General features: G+C 45.8%; 1 protein-coding gene across 3 annotated transcripts in view; it reads left to right on the forward strand.

Annotated features, from left to right (window-relative positions):
* The window catches only part of BICDL1 (BICD family like cargo adaptor 1), a 48,870-nt gene that overhangs the window by 18,174 nt on the left and 6,599 nt on the right, over positions 1 to 24,097 (forward strand). For all 3 annotated transcript variants that reach the window (XR_012589761.1, XM_074606345.1, XM_074606344.1), the window contains exons 3-8: positions 13,814 to 13,930; positions 15,990 to 16,136; positions 17,061 to 17,240; positions 17,557 to 17,775; positions 18,884 to 19,027; positions 22,333 to 22,463. Coding sequence is in view for 2 of the 3 variants with exons in the window: in XM_074606345.1 (XP_074462446.1) it covers positions 13,814 to 13,930; positions 15,990 to 16,136; positions 17,061 to 17,240; positions 17,557 to 17,775; positions 18,884 to 19,027; positions 22,333 to 22,463 (938 nt within the window). In the remaining variant the exon portion in view is untranslated. The remainder of the gene's footprint in view (positions 1 to 13,813; positions 13,931 to 15,989; positions 16,137 to 17,060; positions 17,241 to 17,556; positions 17,776 to 18,883; positions 19,028 to 22,332; positions 22,464 to 24,097) is intronic.

Raw genomic sequence — 24,097 nt, forward strand, 5'->3', positions numbered from 1 at the left:
AAGAAGTTGTTTGTCTGTCGGTACCCCATTTGGCCTGCCTGAGCACCCAGAGTAGGCTTTTGCCATGTGTGATACTAACATGACACAGATGAGACCTGTCCCCACATAGGAAAAGCGGAGTATGCCAGTGCAGGGAGCCAAGCAGCACTGCATTATACATAAGTGTTATGGGTTGGAGTATCTAAGTGATAGCAAACACACGGTTAAGCTACTTGTTCCTTCTTCAGTCCGTTCGAGTCTTTATAATATCCCAGCTTGGGGAGATCTGCTCTATTTCAACAGAAGAAAAAAAACAATCCTTGAGGAAAGGAGGCTAAAAGAAGCACCAGCTTGAGCTTCAAAACCAAAACCAGACACACTACATCAGAAATAAAAGTATTTCTGTAATTAAGTGAACAAATCTCTGGCACAGCATTGTGTCTATATGTGAATTCAACAATGTGCCATAGCTGATATCTATTAGACTAATCAACTAGAGAGAGCTGAGAGAGAGCAGGGAACAAAGATCTCCAAGATTGTTGCAGGATGTAGGTCACAAAACAGGCAAGCCAAGGGGTGATGGGGAAGCCAGTGTAGGCCAGGTAGTGACAGGCAAAAGAAAATCCAAGTCTTGGCACAAGCTGGTTAGCAATGATGCGACATGATTTCTTTACATGCTTCTGTGGACCTGTTTGCTCCCGAGCCATCTGCCAACTCCAGTGCAGACCTCATCACACACGAGACAGGAGGGGGAAAAGGGCTCAGTGGCTTAAAGCAGGTGATTTTTAGCACAGATAGGAAAAAGTCTGCCTAACCAACTTACATGTACTAGCAAAAATTTTAAGTGACGCCATTTTAGACACTCCTGCACACAGCAAGCACTCAGTAGATTTAGTATTGCTACCATAGGCTTGTGCACATAGAGAAATTCAGCTGTAGCAGCAGGAAGAATAAAAAGTGCTGGGAGCCGAATACCGTGATCTCCTCCATCACTGATCACATTATTCTTGCTTTTGGGCAGCAAGAGGAAGAGAAAGTTAATCATTTAGAGGTAGTGATGCTAGGGAAGATCCCTGTTTAAAATCCTACTGTAGTAACATAAGAATTGGAGCAGCAGATCAGCCTGTGCTCAAGCGTGGGATAATCTGCACACAGTTAGGCAAGGCAGTCCTCTCTGCTGAAGATAAAGCGATAAAACAACATAACTGGAAAGCAATGAAAGCTGCCACAGTCAAAGTATGAGCACGCTCCAACAACCCAGTAACTTGTCAGGGAGACTGAGCCTAAAGAATAGCCATTACTAGTTAACTAGAACTGTTACCTAGTTAGGGCCAGAAAGCCAGAAACCACACAGGGTACATGACACTCATCAGTCCTGACATTTGCTTAAAAGCACCAGAGCCAAAACCAACAGCATTTTCCCCACCCTCTCCCCTTTCTCCCAAAGGGCACCCATAGGCCTCTACACACTCAGCCCCTCCAAGACAAATCACTGAGGGTGAAATGGGGAATTTTGGTGGAGGAGGGAAGCATGCTCCCCTTTCTCTGGTCGTGACAGCTTTATCAAGGATGCTGCTTCTTTCCAGACAAAGCCTTAGCCATCAAACCCTCAGCCACCAGGGAAAAAACATCTTTTCTCAGCATCAGACACAGGACAGGCTGCCAATTCTCACAGCATCTGTCAGTACAATTTTTCCCAATCTAAGATCTCGTGCAGTGCTTACAGGCCTCCACACCCCAGTGTTGGTTTGCAGGAAGCTTCATGGCTTAGTTGCACAGAAAACCGGACTGCAGATCACCCCCAGTCCCCATGTGTGCCTAGCACCTTCTCCCTGCCGCATGCCCTAGCCCAGGCTCACTGCAAGCTTGCTGTGTCTGCATGGGGTCAGTTGGCAGAAAGCAACAGCCTCAGTGACAAAAAAAACACAGCTTGAATGATTCTTTTCCCTCTAAGCAGCATCTCGGACTGCGGGGGAAAGGGCTTTTGATTCAATGACGCCTGACCTACATTTGCAAAACCTTGGCTATAGGTGCAAGTCTAAGTATAGCACACATGTGCCAAATTTGCTGCCCACAGCCAAGCACAGGGCTTTCGTCTGCAATGCTTTCAGTGGACTCCAGTTCACATGCAGTTACTCTAACACAGCTGTTGGGATGTTGCTATAACAAGTTTTTCTTCTGAGCACCACACCTCTCCTCCATCAGCAAAATGACTGAATGCGTGAAGAGTTTGTGACTGAGGTGGCTTCCCCCATACAGGACCACCGATGCTTTACCTTAAGTGATATTCACAAACGCACCAAAGCCTGAAACTTTTACAGAGAGGGGCTCTTTCCAGTCCCTGATAATGTTTCCCCTGTGTACGATTTGGCAGAGCATAGTAGATTTTATACAGCATCCTACAGTATGTGCTGCACCCACCTTGTTTCTCAGCTAAGTTTACTCTCTGCATCTACTTGCTTTATTTTTTTATTTACAGGCACAGCTTTTTGTAGGACTTAAAGTACTGAAATGCCAGTGAGTTTGCCAAAAGCTGTTATTTAAATAAATTCAAGCAAGAACTTTTTAAAAGCTAGATTGTAGGAGGATAAGGCTCCAAGGAGAGATCCTCATTCTTGTTTCTGGACCCTCCCATCATCCAGAGACTCAGGCCACAGCAACACCCATGCTGTTTTTTTCAGGGGAGCACCTCAACTGCCAGGCCAACACATGCATAAGATCTGGCCACTTACAGAACTGCTCAGCAGCTTCCCATAAGCTGTGTTACAGGTGCTGTTCAGAAAACTTACCCTCAACTTTGAATACACCTGCTGGGGATTAATTTAGCTGCCCTGGCTCATGCTAGAGGTTACTATTACATATTTGCTACTACATACTGCTATTGAGGTGAAGACTGCTCTGAACACCAAGTCCCTGCCCTGAGGATCTACAACTTAAGACCAAATCCCCTTAGTGCTTACATCTGTGGCACACCACAGAATAGGTAAACAAGTACTTCTGTGTTCAAGCATCTGCTGCACTGAGTCATAAGCTGCACCTTAGTGGAAACAGAGCAAAGCTGGGCTAAGAGGAGACAAGCATTCATGTACTTACTACATATGGTAATGTACAAACTATAGAACTGTATTCGACTTCGGCAGATCAGAGTGCTCAGGTGTTAGTAATAACACATTATAATTATCTTTTGTCAGCAATCCCAAGAGCAAGGTCTGCCTTGTGCTCAAAGTCTGCTCCAAAGACCTTATGCTCTAAACAGATCTTTTCATGCTGCCAACAAGGGAGAACAACTCAGGAATAGCTGGAGGCTGCTGAAGTACAGGAAGAAATATTGCTAGTTTAAATGGTATCTTTAGAAGCTTTTTGTCTGTAGCTATCCAGCCCAGTTCTGTTGTGTTTAGAGTGACAAATCAAATACTAGCTGACCAACAATTGCCTTTTTTTTTTTTTTAAAGTAAAACATTACCTAACAGCTCCAGAACAATCCTTCAAGTAGATTTGGACCTTTTTATTTAAGCATTGCAATTGTGACATGCTGCCATGTGGGATTGTTTGAATATTTTTTTTCCCCCTGAAACTTTGTGATGCATTTTCTTATTTTTGTGTCACTTACCTTTCATTTATGACCATACTGCAGCTATCAGCGATAAAAACATTTAGTGAAGAGAAAGCTTTAATGGAATACCTTGGAGCTGTAGCTCCCGTTCTGGCCACTATAGGGTTTGGGTTTCCTTCTTTTTCTACAGAAAGCAGCCACTACTATGACAAATAAGCTATGAGAAATAAGCCTTCTGCACAGAACATCTTCTATCTTGCTTTAGTCAAGCCAAACTCAAAAAAAAAAAAAATACTTCTTAGCTTTTCCTCCTCTGGGTTTTGAAATAAATTTATCAAGTTGTGAATGAAACACGCAAACACATCGGTACTGCTTTTAAGAAACAGCCTGATGGAAGTTATTGGGAGTCAGACTTGGCAGGGATTTAAAAGCTAATAAAACATCTCCCAGGTCAATCTACCATAAAGTTTAAATATACATCTGCATTTTAGAAAATGTTTTCTCTCTTCCTGTTTGAGGGCTTACGGGGAGAGAATAATATATTTTAAGCAAACTCCTTGAATTTTGCCCCATCTTTTTTGGCATCCACTCATTTTGCATGTATGGGAATGGACACCAGTATTTTTGTGCACACAGACACGCTTGTAAGTGCAAGTTTGAGCATCAGGTCTACACACGTTGGAAAGCTTTTGGTTTCTATATTACTACTAAATCCTGAAAGAATATATTCTGAGTTTAACAGGGTGTATAGGTGAAGATTTCAAGAGCAGGCAGAGCTCCTAGCCTGCCATCACATATTAGATATCCCCAACACAACACAGTTCATTTTCTTTGAAATAAAGGCGATAGAGTGCTCAAAGCCAGAGTAAGAGACTGCAAGAAGCTTAATTATTGTGTCTTGCTTCCAGGCACAGACATTTGAGTTTGAACACCTCCAAGTTTAAAGTCTTAGACTAAAACAATTATATAGAAAAATAAAGTCAAGAATGTCAGTTGGCTATCCTGACTTTTGGCTACAAGGGAAGACAGCAAAGCCTCTCAGAGCAGGAGGGTATGTTACATTTCTCTTTGCCTCCACCATCATAAGCTTCTGCTTCTTTTTTCAAAAGGTTATAATGACTAGGTTAAATCTTCATGTTTCTAGTTCTGCTATTTCCAAACTAGTCAGGCATTTTGTATTTCATTAGGCTGTCATCTGACCCACACTTATGGCTCACTAGAATTTTACTGGAAGAATACGTTTCATCCTTTATCTCAAGTAGGAAAGTCAGACCAAGCACAAAAAAATCTGGATTAAAACCCCACATCAAAGGTAACTTGGCCAAAATGCTCTATCAAGATAAAATATGCCTTTTGTCAGGGAAAAATAACTTATTCATAGAAATTAAGCATTAGAAATGCATTAGAAGTTATCTAGGAGAGCAGATGACTAAACTTACTGATGCACAACACAGACAATCCAGCTTTCAAACGGTACCAGTTCCCTCTGCTAAGCCAAGGCAAAACTTCAGAAACTGCAGGCTCACACACAGGTGTGGAGGGATGACAGACTTTTTAACATGTAGGGCCCAGATCCCCTTGCAACACACCGGACCCAAGCTGTGCTCCACTAAAATTAATGTGATGGTTCCTCTCAGCTCTACTTTAGCATCAGACTTGATTATTTAAGCCATAAACCTTTCTGCTTCCAATTACAAATAAGTAACTAAAGTGCAGAGGAACAAATGCTTCATTCAAAGTGATGCACAGCATCTACACAGAACTAGAAGAGCCTGCTAGTGTTACGCTTTATTACCCTATTCCTTCTCAACAACCAGGAGCCAACTCTCTGACAAGCCACCCCATACTTAGCTTTCCATTCAGGGCCCTACAACAGACACCAGTCCTGGGAGCCACTGTGCAAGGCTGTCTCATGCACATTTCTTCTAGAAGCAGGATTTGCATACAGAGAGCAAGAGCCGCTGCCTGCACTACTTAGCATTGCTTGTCCTCCAGGCACACTCTGTCCTCCGAGTTATCTCCAGTGCTAATTTATTGTAGCATTCAAAGGAGCAGGCCTCCAGCAGTCCCTCCCACAGGAAGCAGGCTGACTCATTTTTCCACACACTGTATTTTCCTCTCCACAAGAGCCAAATGCTTAGGTCAAGAATAAACCACAAAAAAAGGGAGGCTCATGTTTAAGCACCTCCTAAAACACATGCACAACCCACATCCACTTGCGAAGCTATTTCTTTCATTCAAACAACGAACCTACAGACATTACACCCAGCTAGAGTTGCCCCCATATGGCACACAACTGTCTGCTTCTGCTCTAAACAGCAGTTCCTAATCCTGTAAGATGATTTAGCCTAAGCTAATGGTTTTTGGCCTTAGCCAAACAGTTATCTGAGCACTTACTGAAAAACAAGATGAACACCACCATTTTGCTTTCATTCCCCTAAGCTCTTTGCCAACGCATTCAGATGTTTGACTTGCAGACTGGTTCTCATATATCAGCTAGCCTTATAGGAAGGGGAAAAAACCAAACAATTACATTGCCAGGAAAACCCTGACTATCTACCCTTTCACGTTTTGCTTAGCGATGCGACAAAAGTTCACTATCCCTATTAAAAGGATTTTTCAAGGACACTTGGAAAGAAGAAAGTAGCAGTACCTTAATGCATCTGAATATTAACAGTAGTTACCTCCAGCAGCACTTCCAGGCCTCCAGCCATGAAAAACATGGGAAGCAACTAAAACCAGCCAATTCAGGCACTTCGCCCCCCAAAACAGGCAATCCAGCTTCAGACTTTGTGGAGGTTTCTACCCAAGAGCTAAACATCTCCATTCCAACACTTCACCTCAACAGGCAGATGCAAGCCCAACCTCACACAGAAAAAAAAAAAAAAACCAAACCAAAACAAAACATCTCCTCCCTGCTCTCTTACAGGCAGCTCCCCCACCGGCCTCTGCCTCTCAGGTGTGAGGCATCTGAACTGATGTGGCATTAGCTCATTTCCATATCCTGTTGTTACCTCTGCTGTCAGAGTGGCTCCAAAGAATGTTTATCAATATGGTGACAGGTGAAATTTAAATATAAATATAAATATAAATATAAATATAAATATAAATATAAATATAAATATAAATATGCTCCACAAGAGCCCACTGCATGACCGGGGTATGTTGAGAGGAAACTACTCATATTTTTGGGTTTGTTTTATTTTAAAATTCAGCTAAATAGGAGTGAGGTCACAGGACACACTAAGCATTTCCTACTTGTCCTACAGAAGGGAAAGGGGACATTTCCAAAATGTTACAACTGTGGAAGTAATGCAGATATTATAACAAGATGCCACTGCTGTCCTTTTTGTTAGCAAACCTTTAGGTTTAATACTACAGCTGTGAGGCTCTTCTCATCAGTAATGTGTCCTGAGCCTGATGCTTATAAAAGCATTAATTCCAGTGCCTCTTCTCTATTACTCAGACTCCTTGCTTTGGCAATTAAGGATCCTCATCCTTTGATTCCCTTTCTTCTTGACAGGTCCATTTTGTGATAAAAAAATGCTCTTTTCTTTCCTCTTTTGTTCACCTGCTCTGTTGTCAGTATAGGACCCCCCCAACCAATCTACCTGGCCTGTGGTCTACGTCATCAGCCTGTTTGCCACTGAAGGCTCATCAGCCTGTACAGCTGTAACAAAGGAGATCAGGCAGTGTGCCACAAAATCAAACCCTTCTGTCTAGGGAGATATAGATTTATTGGATCCTCTGAATAACAAGAGAGAAGGAATAACCAGGAGGAGACCTGCAGGGGTGTAAAGACCATTGCAGGTAGCTGAGTGTAAAGGTGTGTGGTACAAAGGCATCAAATGCCAGATGCAAAGTAATTCCCCTGAATTGCACTGAAAAAGATAACAGACAGAAGACGACAGTCTGCCCCATCCATCTCACAATTTCACACAGCTGTATGACTTCAGTGCCAGGCCCCAGTGAGGACCCCTCAGGCTGGATGGTGAACGTCCCTACTGTGGCTGCCACGCAGATCTTACCTTAATGAAGCAGCAGTCAGCTGGGGGTCAAAGCTGAGAACACCACAGGGAGCGGGGTGATGGGTGATATGCCAGGTTGCAGAGATGGTTCCTGAGCAGAAAGAAACCTGCGTTAGGAAGTAAATCTTACCTGCAAAAGCTGACCAGAAATATTCACTCTGGCTACTGGTATTTAATCCACCTGCCAGCCTGCTTGTAGCTACTGGATATATAATAGATGTATATTACATAGCACTATCCTAGCACTTTACAGTCTTAAAAGTCCATTTTTTCTAAAAATATCCCATGGGATCAGTGTTAATGGTCTCTGTTGGACGTTTAAACCAAAATATTTTGGAAGTGTTGCAGGTTTCCTGAATTCTCATTTTTCTACCCAGCTTCTCCAGGAAGCGGCAGCTCTCACCCCAGGACCAAGCTGCTACATGCTTTGTGTAGTTAAATTTCCCCACACCTGGGCAGCAGCGGAATGAGCAATAAGGCAAGGAGAGGAGGATCCAGCCCCACCACATCATTTGGCAGAGGTGGGGACAATGCTGGCCCCGGCCATGAACCACGACACTCCGCAGCTCCAATGTCCTGCGCTGCCCTGGGGAGCAGTGGGAAGAGGTCCCCCAGAGAAAGCTTAGCGGAGTCCCCCTCCTCCTCCTCCTCCAACTTTCATGCTCATGGGGCTGTTTCTCACACTTTTTACCTCACACATCGCTGCCAGACTGCGTTTTTGTCCTTTCTTAAGTATGTTTTTCCAGAGGCACCACTGGTGTTGCTGACAGGCTCAGCTGTGCCCTGTCTGTGGAGCTGTTGCGGAACCGGCTGGAACCGGCTGTGTCCAGCCCAGGGCAGTCCCAGCCTCTCCTCAGAGAGAGGTCTCTGCCAGCGCCTGGGCACCGAGACGCAATAAATCCCACCCCTCACCTCGGTGAAACCTGTATTTAAGAATTGTTATTAAAATAGGCACTCATCGCACACCCTTCTCAGACTTCGCTGATGATCTCAACCACAAAAAAAATCTCCTGGCACCAAAATCGAAGAGGTGGCATCACAACACTACGAAGGTGGGCAATATACACACTCGGGACATCTCCACCCCTCGTCCCTTCGCCACTTTACCACAAAAAAATCCCCACTATTAACCCAGTCCCTGGCAATGGCCTGAGCTTTGCTGTTATGTCTCCCAGTCACCTTTTTTACTTCAAATTGCTCTGAATTTGTGTAAGTGATCTCCCTGTCTTTATCTCTGCCCATGAGCTTTTTAATCTTATTTTCTTCCCCATCTTGCTGAGAAGGGGGAGTGAGAGAGCGGCTGGGCGGGCGGCTGGCCAAGCCACCACGGTTCCATTGCTATTTTCCCTCATGGGGCTGAGGGTGCCGTGTCCCAGGGGCCGTCCATCGGGGAATCCCTCCTCTGCACACCTGAATCAGCAAATGCAAACTGACACCCTCAAAAGATGACAAACGACAAGCGCTGCTATTACTTTCCTGGATAGAATAATGCTTTGAATAACAATTTAGAGCTGACCTGAATTAAAAGCTTTGTAAAAAGCTCCCAAAGATTCCCAAACTGGGCAACCACCACGTATGCAAAATGTGGGTGGTTGCTTATGGCTGGAAAGTAGCCATGGCCTCATCGCTTTCTTGGCATGGGTCCATTAGCCCAGAAAACCAGGCTTCCCACCACCGCCGATGGGCACTGGGGTACCGTGGTGCCAGCTGTGGTGGCAGGGCAGCAATCCCAATCCTCGGGCTTTTCTCAGCAGCTGGATTAAATGTATTTTTTTTAGTTATTATTCTAAAGCAAGATGTTTGTTGTTTCCTCCTTTGCTTGCATGTCAGTAGACAAATATATTTTCCTCCCGGAGAAAAGCTGAGAATCCAGGAACCTGAAGCCAGGGGAGGCAGCGATTAGTGGTTTGAAGTGTTGATGGTACCACAGTGGGAATGGGGAGTCCCTTGAACGCAGCTATTAGCAAATTAATAAAAGGGGTAACACGCTCTCCTGAGTGTTACAAATTTAGCACTAATTAGGACTTCTCTTTCTTAGCTATTTTAGGCAAGAAAATCTTCAATATGCTTTGTTAAATTTGAATCATCTCGTTTGTAGAAGTAAATAATTCAGAAACATTGCTTTCTTCACCCAGCTACAGTCTATTAAACTTTATCCATTCTCCTTTTCTTTCTGACATGACTTACAGCTGGATATTTCGTATACAGTTAGTTTTATTTAGCAAATCTTCCCCCAGAAGAGGGTTTTCTTGAATTAGACTAACCTACCAGCCATTCATTTCTCACAGTCCATCCCAAACATTTCAAAGATCCCCTCTTCACAGGAGTGTCAGTGCTCCAATTTTTTTACATTTATTTAATTTATTTATTGCTCGTATATTCCAAATGCTAAACCTCATGGAGTCATTGTAACTGGCAAGCCATATTTTTCTGCCAAAAATCTACACAGTTTTGAGTATTTTAGCACTTCACAATTAATCATGAGAGAAACTTAATCAGGTTTGCAATGAAAAAAAGCCGTTAATTAGAGCAGAGGGCAAAATGTCCTCCTGCTCTTCCTTTCTTCTTGCACTGCCCCAAATCTCATCTAAACCTTGCCTGAAGTCCAGAAAAGAAATCTCACAGTTGATTGAATATATCTAATTGTGAATTGATGTCTACGCTTTTGGAGATATGTTTCAAACTCTGCCTGGTGGCTGTATTGGCTAATTTGCCTATACCCAGGAAATTAATTCTTTCTTAACTACAGAGCGAAGCTATGATGTTGGGCGATATATGTCTCCCTTTCTGGAAAGAATATTACTTCTCTCTAGCAAAATCAATGTGTTGCTAAATGATTGATGTAACAACAAAAGGTTTTAGCTTTTAATATTTAGGAAAACACTGATGGCGAAGAGAAAGCACTACAGTTTGCATAATGAGAGTAGAGCCAGACTGGCTGGGGCAGAAGAAACTCACTTCAATTCAACAAAAGCCATAGCTTATTTCAGCAATAAAGGGAAAATGCAGATAGAAAGTTACATCTTCTGATGACACTAAGTAAAAGAGCATGTTAGAAGTAATAAGTAGTGAACTCATGGTTTAAAACACACATGTACACATGCACATATGTACAGCAGTGTGGAGAACCCAAGCAGATGCCATATGAAAATATGCCATAAAGCCTGACAATACTGCACACTGTCAAGGTGGCTTTCCATAAAATAACGCAAATTGATGTTAAAAACTAGCTTTTATAATCAATTAGTAAGGCAAGTTTGGCAGCAGTATTAATAACCTTTGAAACAAATGTAGCATGAAAAGGGGATTTCTGTGACCAGAGCTCAGCTCAGAAGACTTTGTCTCGTGTCTATGAAAGTCATATCTTAGCAAAGGTAAGACTAAAGGTATCACCCATTCCATACCTAGAAGAACTGAACAAAGCCTTTTCCTTGTTCTCCTGTGGAGGGAAACACATGATACAGTCATTTGTATTCTGTTAAACAGCTGGTCAGAGAGAGTATTCTGCACTGTATGAGGCTAAAGAAAGTACTATTTTTACTTTTCTCTACTACATGAGATAGGATGTGAATGGTGTACGCTGAGGTGACACGGTAACATCCTGTCTGCTAACAATAAATGAGTCCTTTCTTCCCTCCATGTGGGCTATAACTGCGGAAATAAGATGTGTGAGCGTGTAAGCTGAGCTGCAAGTTGGTAAATTCCAGCTGATGATTTAAAGCTGGTGAATACAAACCTTGCAGTCCTGCAGGCAGCCTAGTACTGGAAAGGACCTTTGAGGTCAATTCATTTCCCTTCTGTCATAGGCAGCTCTCTGAAAGAAACTGCATGATAAAGTGATCCAGCTCCATAACAAAATTAATTTTTGCCACCATTTCTCCTACTGTAATGGTGCAGAAGAAGGAATCCTGCTGCAGCTGCTTGGAAATGTAGAAATCTTCCTATTCACAGACTCAATATACTCTTATCCAGTTTATTTGCGTCATTTTTTCTGCCAAAATTGTGCATCTGCTTAAATAGCGCTTCTCCCTTCTGTGTGCTTATCTGTGATATATTTATAGGGAGTCCTCTCTCAGCATTCATTGCATGAGATAAAACAAGCCATCCTTTTTTTAGTCTCCTTTCATATAACAGACTTTCCACGATCTGGATCACCCTTGCAGCCCATCCCTTCACTTGCTCCAATCTGAGCATGGGGCCCATAACTAACAACAGCAGCTATATATTGTCTTAACAGGGATTTTTACAATGCCATTAACACTCCCTTGTTTCTTACTGCTATATTGTACATTTACACTGTCTGTACATAGAATTGTTCTAGCATATAAATTAAGTTATACAGTTAACCATAAAATACTGGTGTGTTATCTCATCTGGTACCATTTGTGCTCCTTGGGAGTGTGGTCAGCATCTTGCAGGCAAAATCCTTCAGTACTTTTCATCTGGTGCTTTTTCATCCTTGATAGCTCCTGCGAAGTATTTCAGCATGAAGATGTTTCAGCAGTCTTTTACAAAAGCAAGTGAATCATTCAAAAAAAAGCACAATCCATCCATCTTCTTTAGTGTCACCAATTAATAGCTGCTCAGGATGCTTTGAAATCTATAGCTGCTTAAGGGAAGCAAAATAACCAGCCCCTTCCTATAGTGCTGTGCTATCATTACATTTTGTGTACTCTGCCTCTGCAAGGAAGCTTTTTTAAATAAATGAAGTGAGGTCAATACGCAAGGGCCTCTGATGTGAGGATTTAAAGAAGGGGAAACGACCAGTCATCCTAATCCAGGATAAGAAGGCAACTAAAAACCAATTGTTAGACAAGATTATTTCTAATTGTTGGAAAACATTTCTCATTCCAGAAGGCAGTGGTCAGAGCCTGGCTGATTTTGGTGGCTGCGCTTCTTCTGCTGCTGCCTCAGCAAGCAAGCAATGTTGGGGGCAACCAGAGTTTCCTCCACTTGATGGAGCTGGAACAGACTTTTACCTCTTGCTTCTGATTTGGATTATTTTGCTGCGGACTGTGCAATATAAGGGACTGTTTTTAAAAGGGGGTAGCGTTGCCTTTGTGGGCAACTCAGGCTGGGTCCCTGTATTCACTCCTCAGGTCACAAGCTGCCAGAGGAAAGTCATTGCACCCTTTGGTGGAGCTGCTGTCAGACAGAGCACACTGGGTCAAATTCTGACACACATTTGCCAGACATAAGGCTGCACTCCTAAACCTGCCCGTGGCTGCTGACCTCAATGCGAGTTTTCTCCTCTAGCTCCCATTCCTCCCTCCCATCTCACCTCCCTAAGGCATTGTGGCCACTGATGGCATTTGCCATTGGACATACAGCTCTGCTTGTGCCCCAAGCAGGATGGCAGTGCCACCTCTTGAAGGGGATAAATTCACTTCCAGCTAATCTGCTGGAGCGGGAGGTCTGTGCCTAAGTGTAATGGAACCTGGTGGAGGCTAATTAAATAGAAAACCATCCATTTGTGCTGTCTCATTAGGGATTTGTCATAAAAACCTTATGTTCCCTTACAAGCCTAAACAAGTGTGTTCACCATGCAAAAATCAGCCATAAAGCTGTCTGGAGAGTAGTTAACATGTCTAAGCTGTCATTTATACAGGCTGTCTGCAGCCTGGATCCTGCAGGTAGAAATGGCCTTTCCACTGTCCTCAAAGCACCTCGCGTAAATGGGGCATCCCTCCTTCGAAATGGGAAAGAGGGCCAAGCCCAGCGATCCTGCACCGACAGTCATGTGGAGCGGATGCTTCTCCGTCTGGCCCTGACGCGAGCCAGAAATCAGAGGCAAAGAGCACTTGTTACTTTAGAGCTGTGCCAAAGATGTTCAGAGGTTTAGAAAGTGTAAATTTAATAGCAGTGTTTCCTGGGGTGTGTGGAGGTTGCCTCCCCTCTGCCTTTGCAAGTGGCCTGGTCTCCTCCTCAACCCCTATCAGGGTACTATTTTTGAGGAAAACTAAATTTCCTGTAGGGCATGGGAGTTGTCATGCTATTTTGCAGTGGAAGGAAGTTTTGGGCAGCGTCCCTTTGGCTGCCCTAGGGGAACATCACCATGGTCTAAATGGCTGCTCTCCTCAATGTCCGTTCAGGATGAGCTTTTCCCTTGCCCAGACTCTGCAGGCTTCAGGCCAAAACGAGGACTTGTGCTGAAGTCATATTGGGGCAGATTTTCCCATGGGCAGGAGGAGATAACTGCTTTCCTGCTATGGGATGACCCCCCAGGGTAATGCCAGCTGGTGTCTCCTTGCAGGCTTCGGAGGTGGAGCGGCAGCTCTCCCTGCAGGTCCACACCCTCCGGGAGGACTTTCGGGAGAAGAACTCCTCCAGCAGCCAACACATCGTGCGGCTGGAGAGCCTCCAGGCTGAGGTGAGTCACCCATGCTCCGCCTCACTCCTTCAAAAGGTGCCCAGGGCTGTTTTAATTTGTATAATGAACTCCTCTGAACTGGGTAAACAAAACTTGATGCTTGGAGCAAACAAAGAGAAGGATGGCAGCTGTGGGGCAAAGGACTCCCCCACTGAGGATTTTTGCTGCAACCCAGAGGTGGCTAGGGTGGCATGAGCCAGCTTCCACCGCTGCCTCAGCCACAAGCACACCTGCAAAATGAACGGAAGAGAAGGATATTCCAGGAGCTAAAGCATGGCTGTGCTCTTGCAGGGCTTGGCCAGTACAGATTAAACTCTGGGGCATGGCGGGAAGGTCTGCAAGGGTTTTTTTTTCTGTTTTTCATGCTTGCAAAGAAAGTAGGAATCCTCTCCTGCCTCTGAGCCACACACGTGGGAAAGCAAGGAGTCCCTGCCTGGTTTAGCTCTGGTACATTAGCAGGAATGATATTACCTTCCTTTCTCTTCCCTTCCCTGATGGGGGTCGCTGGAGACTGTGTGGGCAGGAACCAGAGTGGTAGAAGATGTCCAACTCTACTACCCTACCGCGTTTTTTATTTATAAGCTGTCTGGAAGAGCTTTTCCTAAAATCTCTCAATTTCTTCTTTTCTCCCGCTCCCACCTGCTCCCTGCTGGTCCCTCGCCTTTTCTTCCCTTCCCCTTGGTGTGGAGCAGCAGGTCCTTGAAGTAAGTATAGAGGCTCAGAAATGGTTGGCCTGTGCGTGCATTGCTGCCATCATGCATGCCTGTCACTGTGCATGCCTCACCTTGCCTCCTTCCTGTCTCTTGCTTTCCAAATCCCTTTTCCCCTGTGCCTTTCCTGTGGCCCAGGGCCCACGGCAGAGCGATATTTTTCTGTTACACGGTCATTCACAGGGTGTTCATTACCGGTCTGGATACCAAATATGAACTCTTGATGCAATCTCTGTATTATACCTCTTATTTTTCTCGCATCCCTTTTCTCCAACCCACGCAAATCATGATGGTGGTGGGAAGAGACATCTCAGAAACCATTAGTCACCTAAGAGCAGCTTTCTAATACCTACAGCAGCCTTTACCCTGCAGAAACAGCAAGTCCACACACTTTGCTAATATTCCTCCATGCAGCCAAATCTTTCCAGTAACCTGGAAAACAGGAAAGACACAAGGTCCCCAAGAGGCCAAGAAAGCAGTGGGAAGTTGCTGAATTTGTCTATGGTTCATGAATTGAAAGGAGGCCATAGGGAATACTTAGGATTATACTGGACTGGCAAATGGCATATCCAGTCCCCAGAGGTCCTGTGTTTACTAATGTGGGAAAAGGCTCGTTTTTCTTGGTTGAACAAGAAGTGACCTTGGCTAGTGCTGATTCATCCTGTGCACTGTTTCCAGCTAACAGAATCACAGAAGTTTTGCTTGGCATATTGTCCCTCTTCACCTGAAAACGTTGCCCTTGACAATTAAAAGAAATGAACCAATTTTAAAGGCAACTGATCACTGAAAGACTAAAAATAAGCATGGCACAGAAAGGAGTCTTCACAAGTAAAAAGACAGAAAAATCCCTGATGAGGACCTGGCGAATATGCAGCAATTAAGAAAAGTGTATGGGCAGCGCTGTGGCACAGCCCTGCAGGGAGCAGGATCCCACAGGCTCACCCTGTGGTCTCCAGCACCCATAGAGGAGAAAATGCCACCATGCTCAGTCAGGGACCAGCCAAGAAAAGTAACTAGTTTTGCCCAGTCTTGCAAATTTTAAGGTACTAGGGGTGGGCAGGGCTGGTCTCCACTTAATCCATTTGGCCATTTCTGCCTGCTCCCTGGCCTCCTGCCGGTGCACAACCAGCCCCTTTGGAGCTGCCCTGACAGCCTTGGGAAGGAAGAGTTTCCTTTAAGAGCCTTCCTAAGCTTTAAACCACACACAGAGATAGAGTTTCTCTTATACAGGTATAGAATAGGTATGTGCATACTTTTGCTTTTTGCTGTTTCATCCGTCTCTTGGGAATGTGATTTCCTTCTTCTCTGCTCCCTGGAAAGCACAGACACCACCTCTCTCTCCTCCGCAGATCAAAATGCTGACCGACAGAAAGCGGGAGTTGGAGCATCGCCTTAGTGCCATGATGGACGAGAACGATCTGCTCCAGGGAACTGTGGAGGAGCTGCAGGACCGAGTCCTCATCCTGGAGAGACAAAGCCATGACAAGGACCTGCAGGTGTGGAGGCAGCGATGGGACAGGGAAGAGGGGGGAAATGGAGTAAAATATGTGGTTTGGGTTAAAATTGACCAGAAAGATAATGAGGAACTGGGAGACAAAACAACTGGAAGAACAAAAATGGATCATGTAAGCATAGCAGCAAGCAAGGTCCTGGGCGTTCCCTGTAGGGACAGATAACAGGAGCCACAATGGGGCATCTTGACAGCAAAGAGCAGCTTCAGAGGGAGATCTGAGCAAGGGAATGGAACAAGGTGCTGCAGAAATGAGGGAAACATAAAAGGACGCAAAGAACTCAGGTTGCAATTCATTTTACTTAATTTTTTTAATAGTAGAATTGGCTTCAAAAAGGACTTTTTTTAGACCCCACTGTCCCAAAGGGCAGTAACTGGCCTTGTAGCTCTCACTGCTCAGGTGGATTCCCAACAAGCCCCATAGTGTTTGCAGCCGTGTGTCAGCAAATGTCACTCCACTGAATCCCCAGCTCTCCAAAACAGGTCTGAATCTTTTTTCCCTTTTTTAAATATATTTTTGTATTTATATATGTGTATAGATTTTTTAAAAACATACCTATATTTTCTTTTTGGATTCACTTCTTGCTGTGTTGTTTTCAGCAATTTTTTTTACCTGAGTCCCAAATTCTTCACAATGTTCCTCATTTTAGTGCTGATTAACATGCTATTTTTATCTTTCAGGACATTCTGGAGTCTAAACAGTGTCTAATGACATTTGGAGATTATTAAGCTCCAATAAATAGCAATACCAGCCAAGAGTACTTTCCTCCTGGCTGGAAACCCTCTTTCATGACACCCATTCCTCCCTTTCAGCTCCTTCACAAAGCAAGAGATTCATCCAGTCCATATCACCCCCACTAATATTTTTTTTTCCTGCTTCCTTGACAAATTCCTTGATTTTCTTTCCAAGCTGCATCAAAGCCAGCTGGAGCTCCAGGAGGTGCGGCTGTCCTACCGGCAGCTGCAGGGGAAGGTAGAAGAGCTCAGTGAGGAGAGAAGTCTCCAAAATGTCAACACAACCAGCACATCGCTGCTATCTGAGATAGAGCAGAGCATGGAGGCAGAGGAGCTGGAACAAGAACGAGAACAGGTATTTGCCCTACAGCCCCTGGGAAAGCTCATGGACCTCTGTGACCAGCCCAGGGACCAGAGGGAAAGGGAGTTTAATGCATTTCATCTGGTATTGCAGCTGAACCAAAAGCCAGAAAATTGGGATTGTGGTCTCAGCTCTGGTATTAACACCCTTTTGACCATATGAAAGTAAATCTCTGCATCCATTTCAAAACAAATGTAGCAAGCTACACAAGTATTTGTGAGGTTTGGCAACCACACGCCTCACTTCACCATGGAAGGAGGATTTCCATGGCCTTGATGTCCCAGGCTAATGCCAGGCTTTCTTGTTCCAGCTGAGGCTGCAGCTCTGGGAAGCATATTGCCAAGTGCGATATCTCTGCTCCCATCTCAGAGGTAATGACAGCGCAGACTCAGCAGTCTCTACAGACTCCTCCATGGATGAGTCTTCAGAGACCTCATCAGCCAAAGACGTCCCAGCCGGCAGCCTACGGGCAGCTCTCAGTGAGCTGAAAAGACTGATACAAAATGTGCTGGATGGGGCAGACTCCACGGTAAGTTGGCAGCACAGAGAGATCTTGGCTCATGCATGTCCCCTTGCCCAGGTGACACAGCTTGCTGCAGGTTCCTGCTGGATCCTGAAGTCCCCAGTCTGTGAGAAAACCTCTGCGGCCCAGAGATGGGCTGTCACAGTGCACAGACTGCTCCATGCGTCTTGAATGGTCAGCCAAGAGCCAAGACAGCACACTGACCACTGCGGGTTGCAGTGGTCAGACTGCCATAAGTTTGAAGCTTGCGCAGCTGTCATTGGTCTGTGAGTCATTCTGGAAAATTAATGAAAGAAGGCTTACAGTAAGTTAGAGTTTCAATGTGGAAATATTGCAGATTGTCTCATACATCACAGTTCAGTTATGTCTCTTAGGATTTTCCTAACCTATTGACACTGAGTACAAATGTCTTGGCAAGAGCTGCCAGACTCAAATCCATTGACAGATGAAGAGTTTTGCTGGCACAAGATGGTGTCTGTGGGGTATGGCCCCAGGGCCACTGGGGAGGAGGGGATGGCATGGACGACTACTCAGCGTCCACGGGAGTGCAGAATTATGAGAAAACACCTCACTTGTTGCAGTGGCTCAAATCAGGCCTGTTTCCATCACCTCCAAGCTGGGTGCATTGCCAGTATGACTTAACTTGAGATGCCATGGTGAGGAAGACAGTGCAGACTCTGCAAATGCAGACCCACATGGGAGTACTCACCCTCCTCATTTCAGTACCTGTAGCAGCTTGTAAGAAGGCTGAGAATAGAGATGAAGTTGTATTTGTTAAATAAAAAATAAGAGTCCTGCAAAAGGTCTACAAACACAGAGACTGTAGCCATATGTTACCAAGTGGTCCGTAGGTCTCTGTAAATTTGGTTTATGCAAAGGTGAGAACATGTCTGCATGCTCTGTTTATCATGTGTATAAGCAGTACCCTTGGCTGAGTTGGCTGAGCATGTTTCTATTGTGGCGGTATATGGGAACAAAACTGGAACTCTACCAAAGTCACATTCACACTTTCTTCTTCCTTGTTTAGTACACTCCATTCCAAACCAGTATCAAATTAATGCAATTGCCTTTTTTAAAGTGAAATCTTAGCAAGAGATTTCTCTCCCGCTCTCAGAGCTCTCGACGAAGTGACGATGACACCTTAGAGGAACAGATCAGGAGAACAAGCGAGGATTCAAGAGCCCTGAGGGAGTTAATGGAGGGAGAACGGGGGAAGTTGAGGCAGAGTTTGGAGGAGCTGCAGCGACTGCACAGCCAGGTTAGCAATTTCCACACTTTGCATGTGGTCATGTAACACCAGTGTTCATCGTCCAAGACGTGCTTTCCATAGAAGAGATCAACATGATAAATAACCCAGGAGGACTTGGGCCAAAACCAGTTATGGTTGGATGAGGGAGACTCTGTTAAACCCAGTGCAGAGGCTTCATGCATTTAGCATCAGAGTTTTTGACAAGTTGTCTGGTGCCCATCCCAGACATCATCTCAAACAGTCAAACTTCCTTTAAACCTTCCCCCCAATTTGGTTTTCAGCTATCCTGTCTCACTTAAATTCTTCTCAGCAGAAGTCCCCAGAGTTACGAGGTTGCTTGATATGGGGTACTGGAAACTCATAGGTATCCAGTCTGACCCGTCTTGCTTGCACTAAGCCCTCATAAAGCATATATGCTGCTGCCGGGTGGACAACACAGTGCTGCTCTGCTGTGCATGGAGCAAGGTTTTCCCCCTTCTACAGCAGCATCACGAAACCCATATAAATCCACATCCAGAGAATTTTAATCATGGCCAGCCTGGCACCAGGCAGCACCCCAGGGCCAGCAAGGACTGGCTAAGGCTAAGACAATCTCAAGAGCAATCCAACCCCGAAACCAACACCACACGCAAAGCACAGAATCACACTGCACCCGCACTGAACGTAGCACTGTCTGCATCTGAGGTCCTATGCCAAAAGCAGCAAACGGACACAGGCAGCCAAGGAGATGCTCTGCAATCCCTATCTCTATGGGACAAAACTTCAGACACCGGAGGAGATCTGGAGGCTGCAGCAGAAGCAGCCTTTGGCACAGCTTCTTGTGCTGCACCAACAGCACTGGAGCAGGGAATGGGATTAACGCCTTTGGCTGGTCTTGCCAGCGGTGCTGTATCGGTCTTTTGCCGTACACCTTTGGAGAAGAAAAAAGGCATGTTCAGAAAGCGTTCGGAACATCTGTGTTCAGAAAGTCAGCACAACCTGGGATCTGACAGCCTTGTGTAGGGCTATGGGAGCTCCCACCATAAGGCTGAAGAAAAGAGTGAGAGCATCATTAAATACCCCTAGCAGTGACGGCTGCATGAATACAAGGATGGGAAACAGTCTTGCTGACAAAGCAGGTGATTATATGCAGACTGCAGTGATGGAGCAGCCCTGGCACCCATCCTTCCTTGAGGACTGCTCCTCTCAGTGATGCGGCCATCACAACAGACACCTTTGAGGGTCCAGACTTGGACCCAGTGAGACATGAGCCCAGATGCTCCTCCGGCCATGCTGCCATAGCCCTGTGCACCACCCACAGGCGAGTGACACACCTGAGATGGAGGAGACAAGGGCTTGATCACTGCAACTTGGCTATGCTGACAGAGACCATTAGAGGCTTATTCACAGATCTTGAGCAACCATCCGTACACCAGCCTGCTTGTCTGGATGCAGCACCTCCTTACACACAAGGCCTTGCCAGGACATCAGGAGGGAGCAGCACTTGGTTTCTTTGCTGTGGCTGGTCTCCCCAAACTCTCCAGACAGGAAGGACCAGAGGACTCGCCCTGGATCACAATCTGGACCCCAATCTCTGCTTTTAGGGGTCTCTGACTACCAAAGCTCTGAACGTTTAGGAAGCAAAGCGAAGACTGCAGTTCTACTTTCTTCTCACACCTCTGTGTTACATGGAGAAAGATGGGGCGTAACTACAAAAGCAGCAGACATTGCTCTTGGAGAAGCACTCCAGCCTCACACAGCAAGTACACATCTCCTGCAGCTTTTGCCCATAACCCATCCTCACACTTACTCAAGGTTAATAATTATCCTCACCTCTCATAGAAGAGACAACATTGTCTTCAGTTCAGAGCTAAAGAAAATCAATGCACATGGAAATCTCGTCCATCCAGGGCATCAGTGCTTTGCTGCCTCCATATCCCTCTGTGCTATCACTGGTATCGATACAATAAAAGGGGGACTCCTAAACAGCTTCTGGGATCTTGTAGCACGACACACGTTCATTGCTCCTGCCTGAGGGCACGGTGAGCTAGTGGAGGCAGAATTCACCCCTGCCTCTGTCTACATTGGAAAGCAGTTTCACACCTTCTGCCTCATCCATTTCCTCCCAGTGTGGCATTCCATTACTTGAAACGCAGGCAAAACCAGTTAAAACCCCAAACCTATCCCCAAACGCAGGTTTTTGGGGCCTCTTGACACACTGTCCCCTGAGATTTCAGCAGAAGCACTCAGGACCTTTCACATAGCTCCCACCACTGCCCTCTATCACATCATCGCTTTGAGGTGCATCTCATGCTGGGGTGTGGGAGGGCAGAGCTCGGGCAGAGCTCCCCGATTCCCTGGCAGCCCCAGCACACAGCCAGGAGTCTCTGCACATAGACAGGGTATGTTTGCACCCTCCTCCCCCCGACCCAGCCATGCCCTGCTAACAGCAGATCCTCCCACGCCGTTGATGTGATGAGCCCTTTTTGACTGTCTGCCCTCTATTTAAAGATTTCTTTGAGGATTCAAGCACTACTGAGCTGCATTTAGAGAAAGGAGGTGGGTCAAACGCTGGAAGGGTTTCCAGGTGGTGGAGTAGCGTAGCAGAGCATGTGTGTACCCTAGACAAAGAAATTAAACGTGTATGAAATATTGCAAAGCTGTGCTAATGCAATCCTTGCATGATTTCACACCCTATTAACTCACTCTGCACAGGACAAAAACGATAGATCATTTCTCAGACTATTTAAGGCTCCACACATATTTTAAAGTCTAATTAAAATTGTAAGATGTGCCAGTAACACCTTCCATGGCGTGAAAGGGAATTTTCACATCCTTTGTCTCCAGCTTCATACTACTTCAAGAGACACAACAGCCCCCTCCAAAAAATCTTATTTGCTGCTAAACGATGCTTGCAATAATTTAACCCTGGAAAGATCAGAATACAACGGGCAGACTCAGAGGATGCATGCACAAGACAGATCATCTAGAGAGGGGCAATATTTCAGTGCTGATGCCATAGTGACAGCAAAGTCGCAAGGGTCCTGCCCTGCACAGCTTTCAGCGCTGTTGCTGCACGTTACTGAAGCAGTCCTGGTGACTCATCTTGCTCAGACTGGCACTGTCTGCATCCCAAGGCAAGCCAGCACGTTTCACGGGGGGTTGCACCGTCACTAACAGCCCCCTTCCAACAGACACAGCTTCCCCTGCAAGCACAGAAGCTCAGCCTCCAGGTTGGCCCATGTGGCTTTTTTCTTCCCCCCCCACCCCCACCCCCGATTCGTGGTGAATTTGTCTGAGCAACGCTGGGTTTCATGCCCTCCCTCTGCCCACAGGTCACGCTGCTAAGCGTGGAAATGACGACACTGAAGGAGGAACGGGACCGGCTGCGAGGTGCTGCTGAAGACAAGGAGACAAGTGAACGGCTCCTGCAGGCCATCAGGGACCGAGACGAGGCCATTGCCAAGTAAGTGGTATGAAGAGCCAAAGCCAAGCTGGCTTAGCAGTTACAGAGTGCCTTAGCAGGAGATGCCTCCAGGGTGGGTTTCTCCCACCCTCCAGAAATTTCAGTAGCTGTTACAAAGTAATAGAGTGAGTCTTTGCTTTGCTGGCATTGGGAAATGCTGCCAGGAGCTTGGGAGCAGGGCAGGAGATGCCAGTTTCCAGGGCATCCCATGGCAGAATTGGGGGCATTTAGGAAGATGCCGTGAACCACATTTTTGCCATCCCTAGTGCTGATCTGAGTCACAGCAAGGAGGAGAGGACTTCAGAGAACCAAATGGAAATACTATGTCTGCCCTATTTGTCATATTTTTCTTTTACTCTTCCAGACACACAACCCTGCTTTCCTGCCAATCCCCATTACAGCCCTGCTTGGGCTTCTTCCCTAAACTGTTTCTCTGGTCACTCGCTCTCCTGTTCTGGGGTCTTTTTTGCATCTCCAGTCCTGTAATTCTCTGTTTCTCCTTTCAGGATTCTCCTACTGTTTTGACTCTTTATTTTCCCCATCCTCCTTGCAGAGCTGTACAGTTTTGCTACCCTATACCCCATACCTCCCTTCCCTGGTTCCGTGCTTGGGCTTGCCACACTGCCCTGAGCACTCTTTGCCCCAAAGAGAGGGGCAGAAACATTCACACCCCCTGTGCTCTAAATAGAAAGGATACATCTGATAATCTCTTCAATAAGCAGATGGGCCAGGACACCACCAGGCCAGCTCCTTATGGAAACGCCTAATACTCAAGCCCCTGTCAAGAGGAGGAGCACAAGAGCATTGCAGCTCTGAGGATAGGGGGAGCTAAATCAGCGTGCACAATCTCTTCCTCTGTTTTTAAGCGACCTGATCATCCATGCTGCTCTTGCTTGGGTAGCTAGCTACCAATTTCCCATCGCCGTCCTCTGTAACACTTCCATCTGTTGGCAAAAATCAGGAGCATCCCAGCTGCACTGCTGAGTGCAGAGAGGTGGTTCTGACATTTCCAGTGTGTGTGGGTTGCTGGTTCTGCTGTGGCTATGGCAACGCGCTGCCACCACGATAAATCCCCCAGTAATATCCAAGCAGCAATGGGGAGCTTCACAACAAAAGGCTATTTAAGGTGTTCAAACCCACAGCCAGCAGTGGAAGGGTACAGCTTCTCCACAGCAGTTAATGACCCCGCTGGGACAAAGCACTGATATTTACGGCTGACTGTCCTGCAGTGGCAGGAGCCCAGAGAAAGGGGGACGTGACAAGTGTGCATGGGTGAGTGGCCTGTAATTAATGAGCAGAAAGTGGCTGCAAGTGAAAGCAGACAAGAGCATCTTGTTGCTAGAAATGAAAGCATCCCTCCACAGACTGAGCGGGCTGCTCCCAGGCAGTGAGCCGCCTGGGAGGCTTGTGATATGCTTCCCACCTCAAGGGTTAAGTCACTTTCGTTGAAGCCCTCCCAAAAAAAAAGCCCTAACTCTAAACAGAAATAAAATCACTGCCTGAGGCAGACATCTGTCATGGAAAATTTCTAGCTTGGAGCTGAAGTTTGGCAACATGGGAAGCAATAGGAAAATAGGATCCTATAATAGGAGGTGTTAAGCAACCGCTACCTGGAATATAAACACAAATTCCCA

Source organism: Larus michahellis, chromosome 13 (genome assembly GCF_964199755.1).
Source record: "Larus michahellis chromosome 13, bLarMic1.1, whole genome shotgun sequence".
In the NCBI taxonomy this organism is placed as follows: domain Eukaryota; kingdom Metazoa; phylum Chordata; class Aves; order Charadriiformes; family Laridae; genus Larus; species Larus michahellis.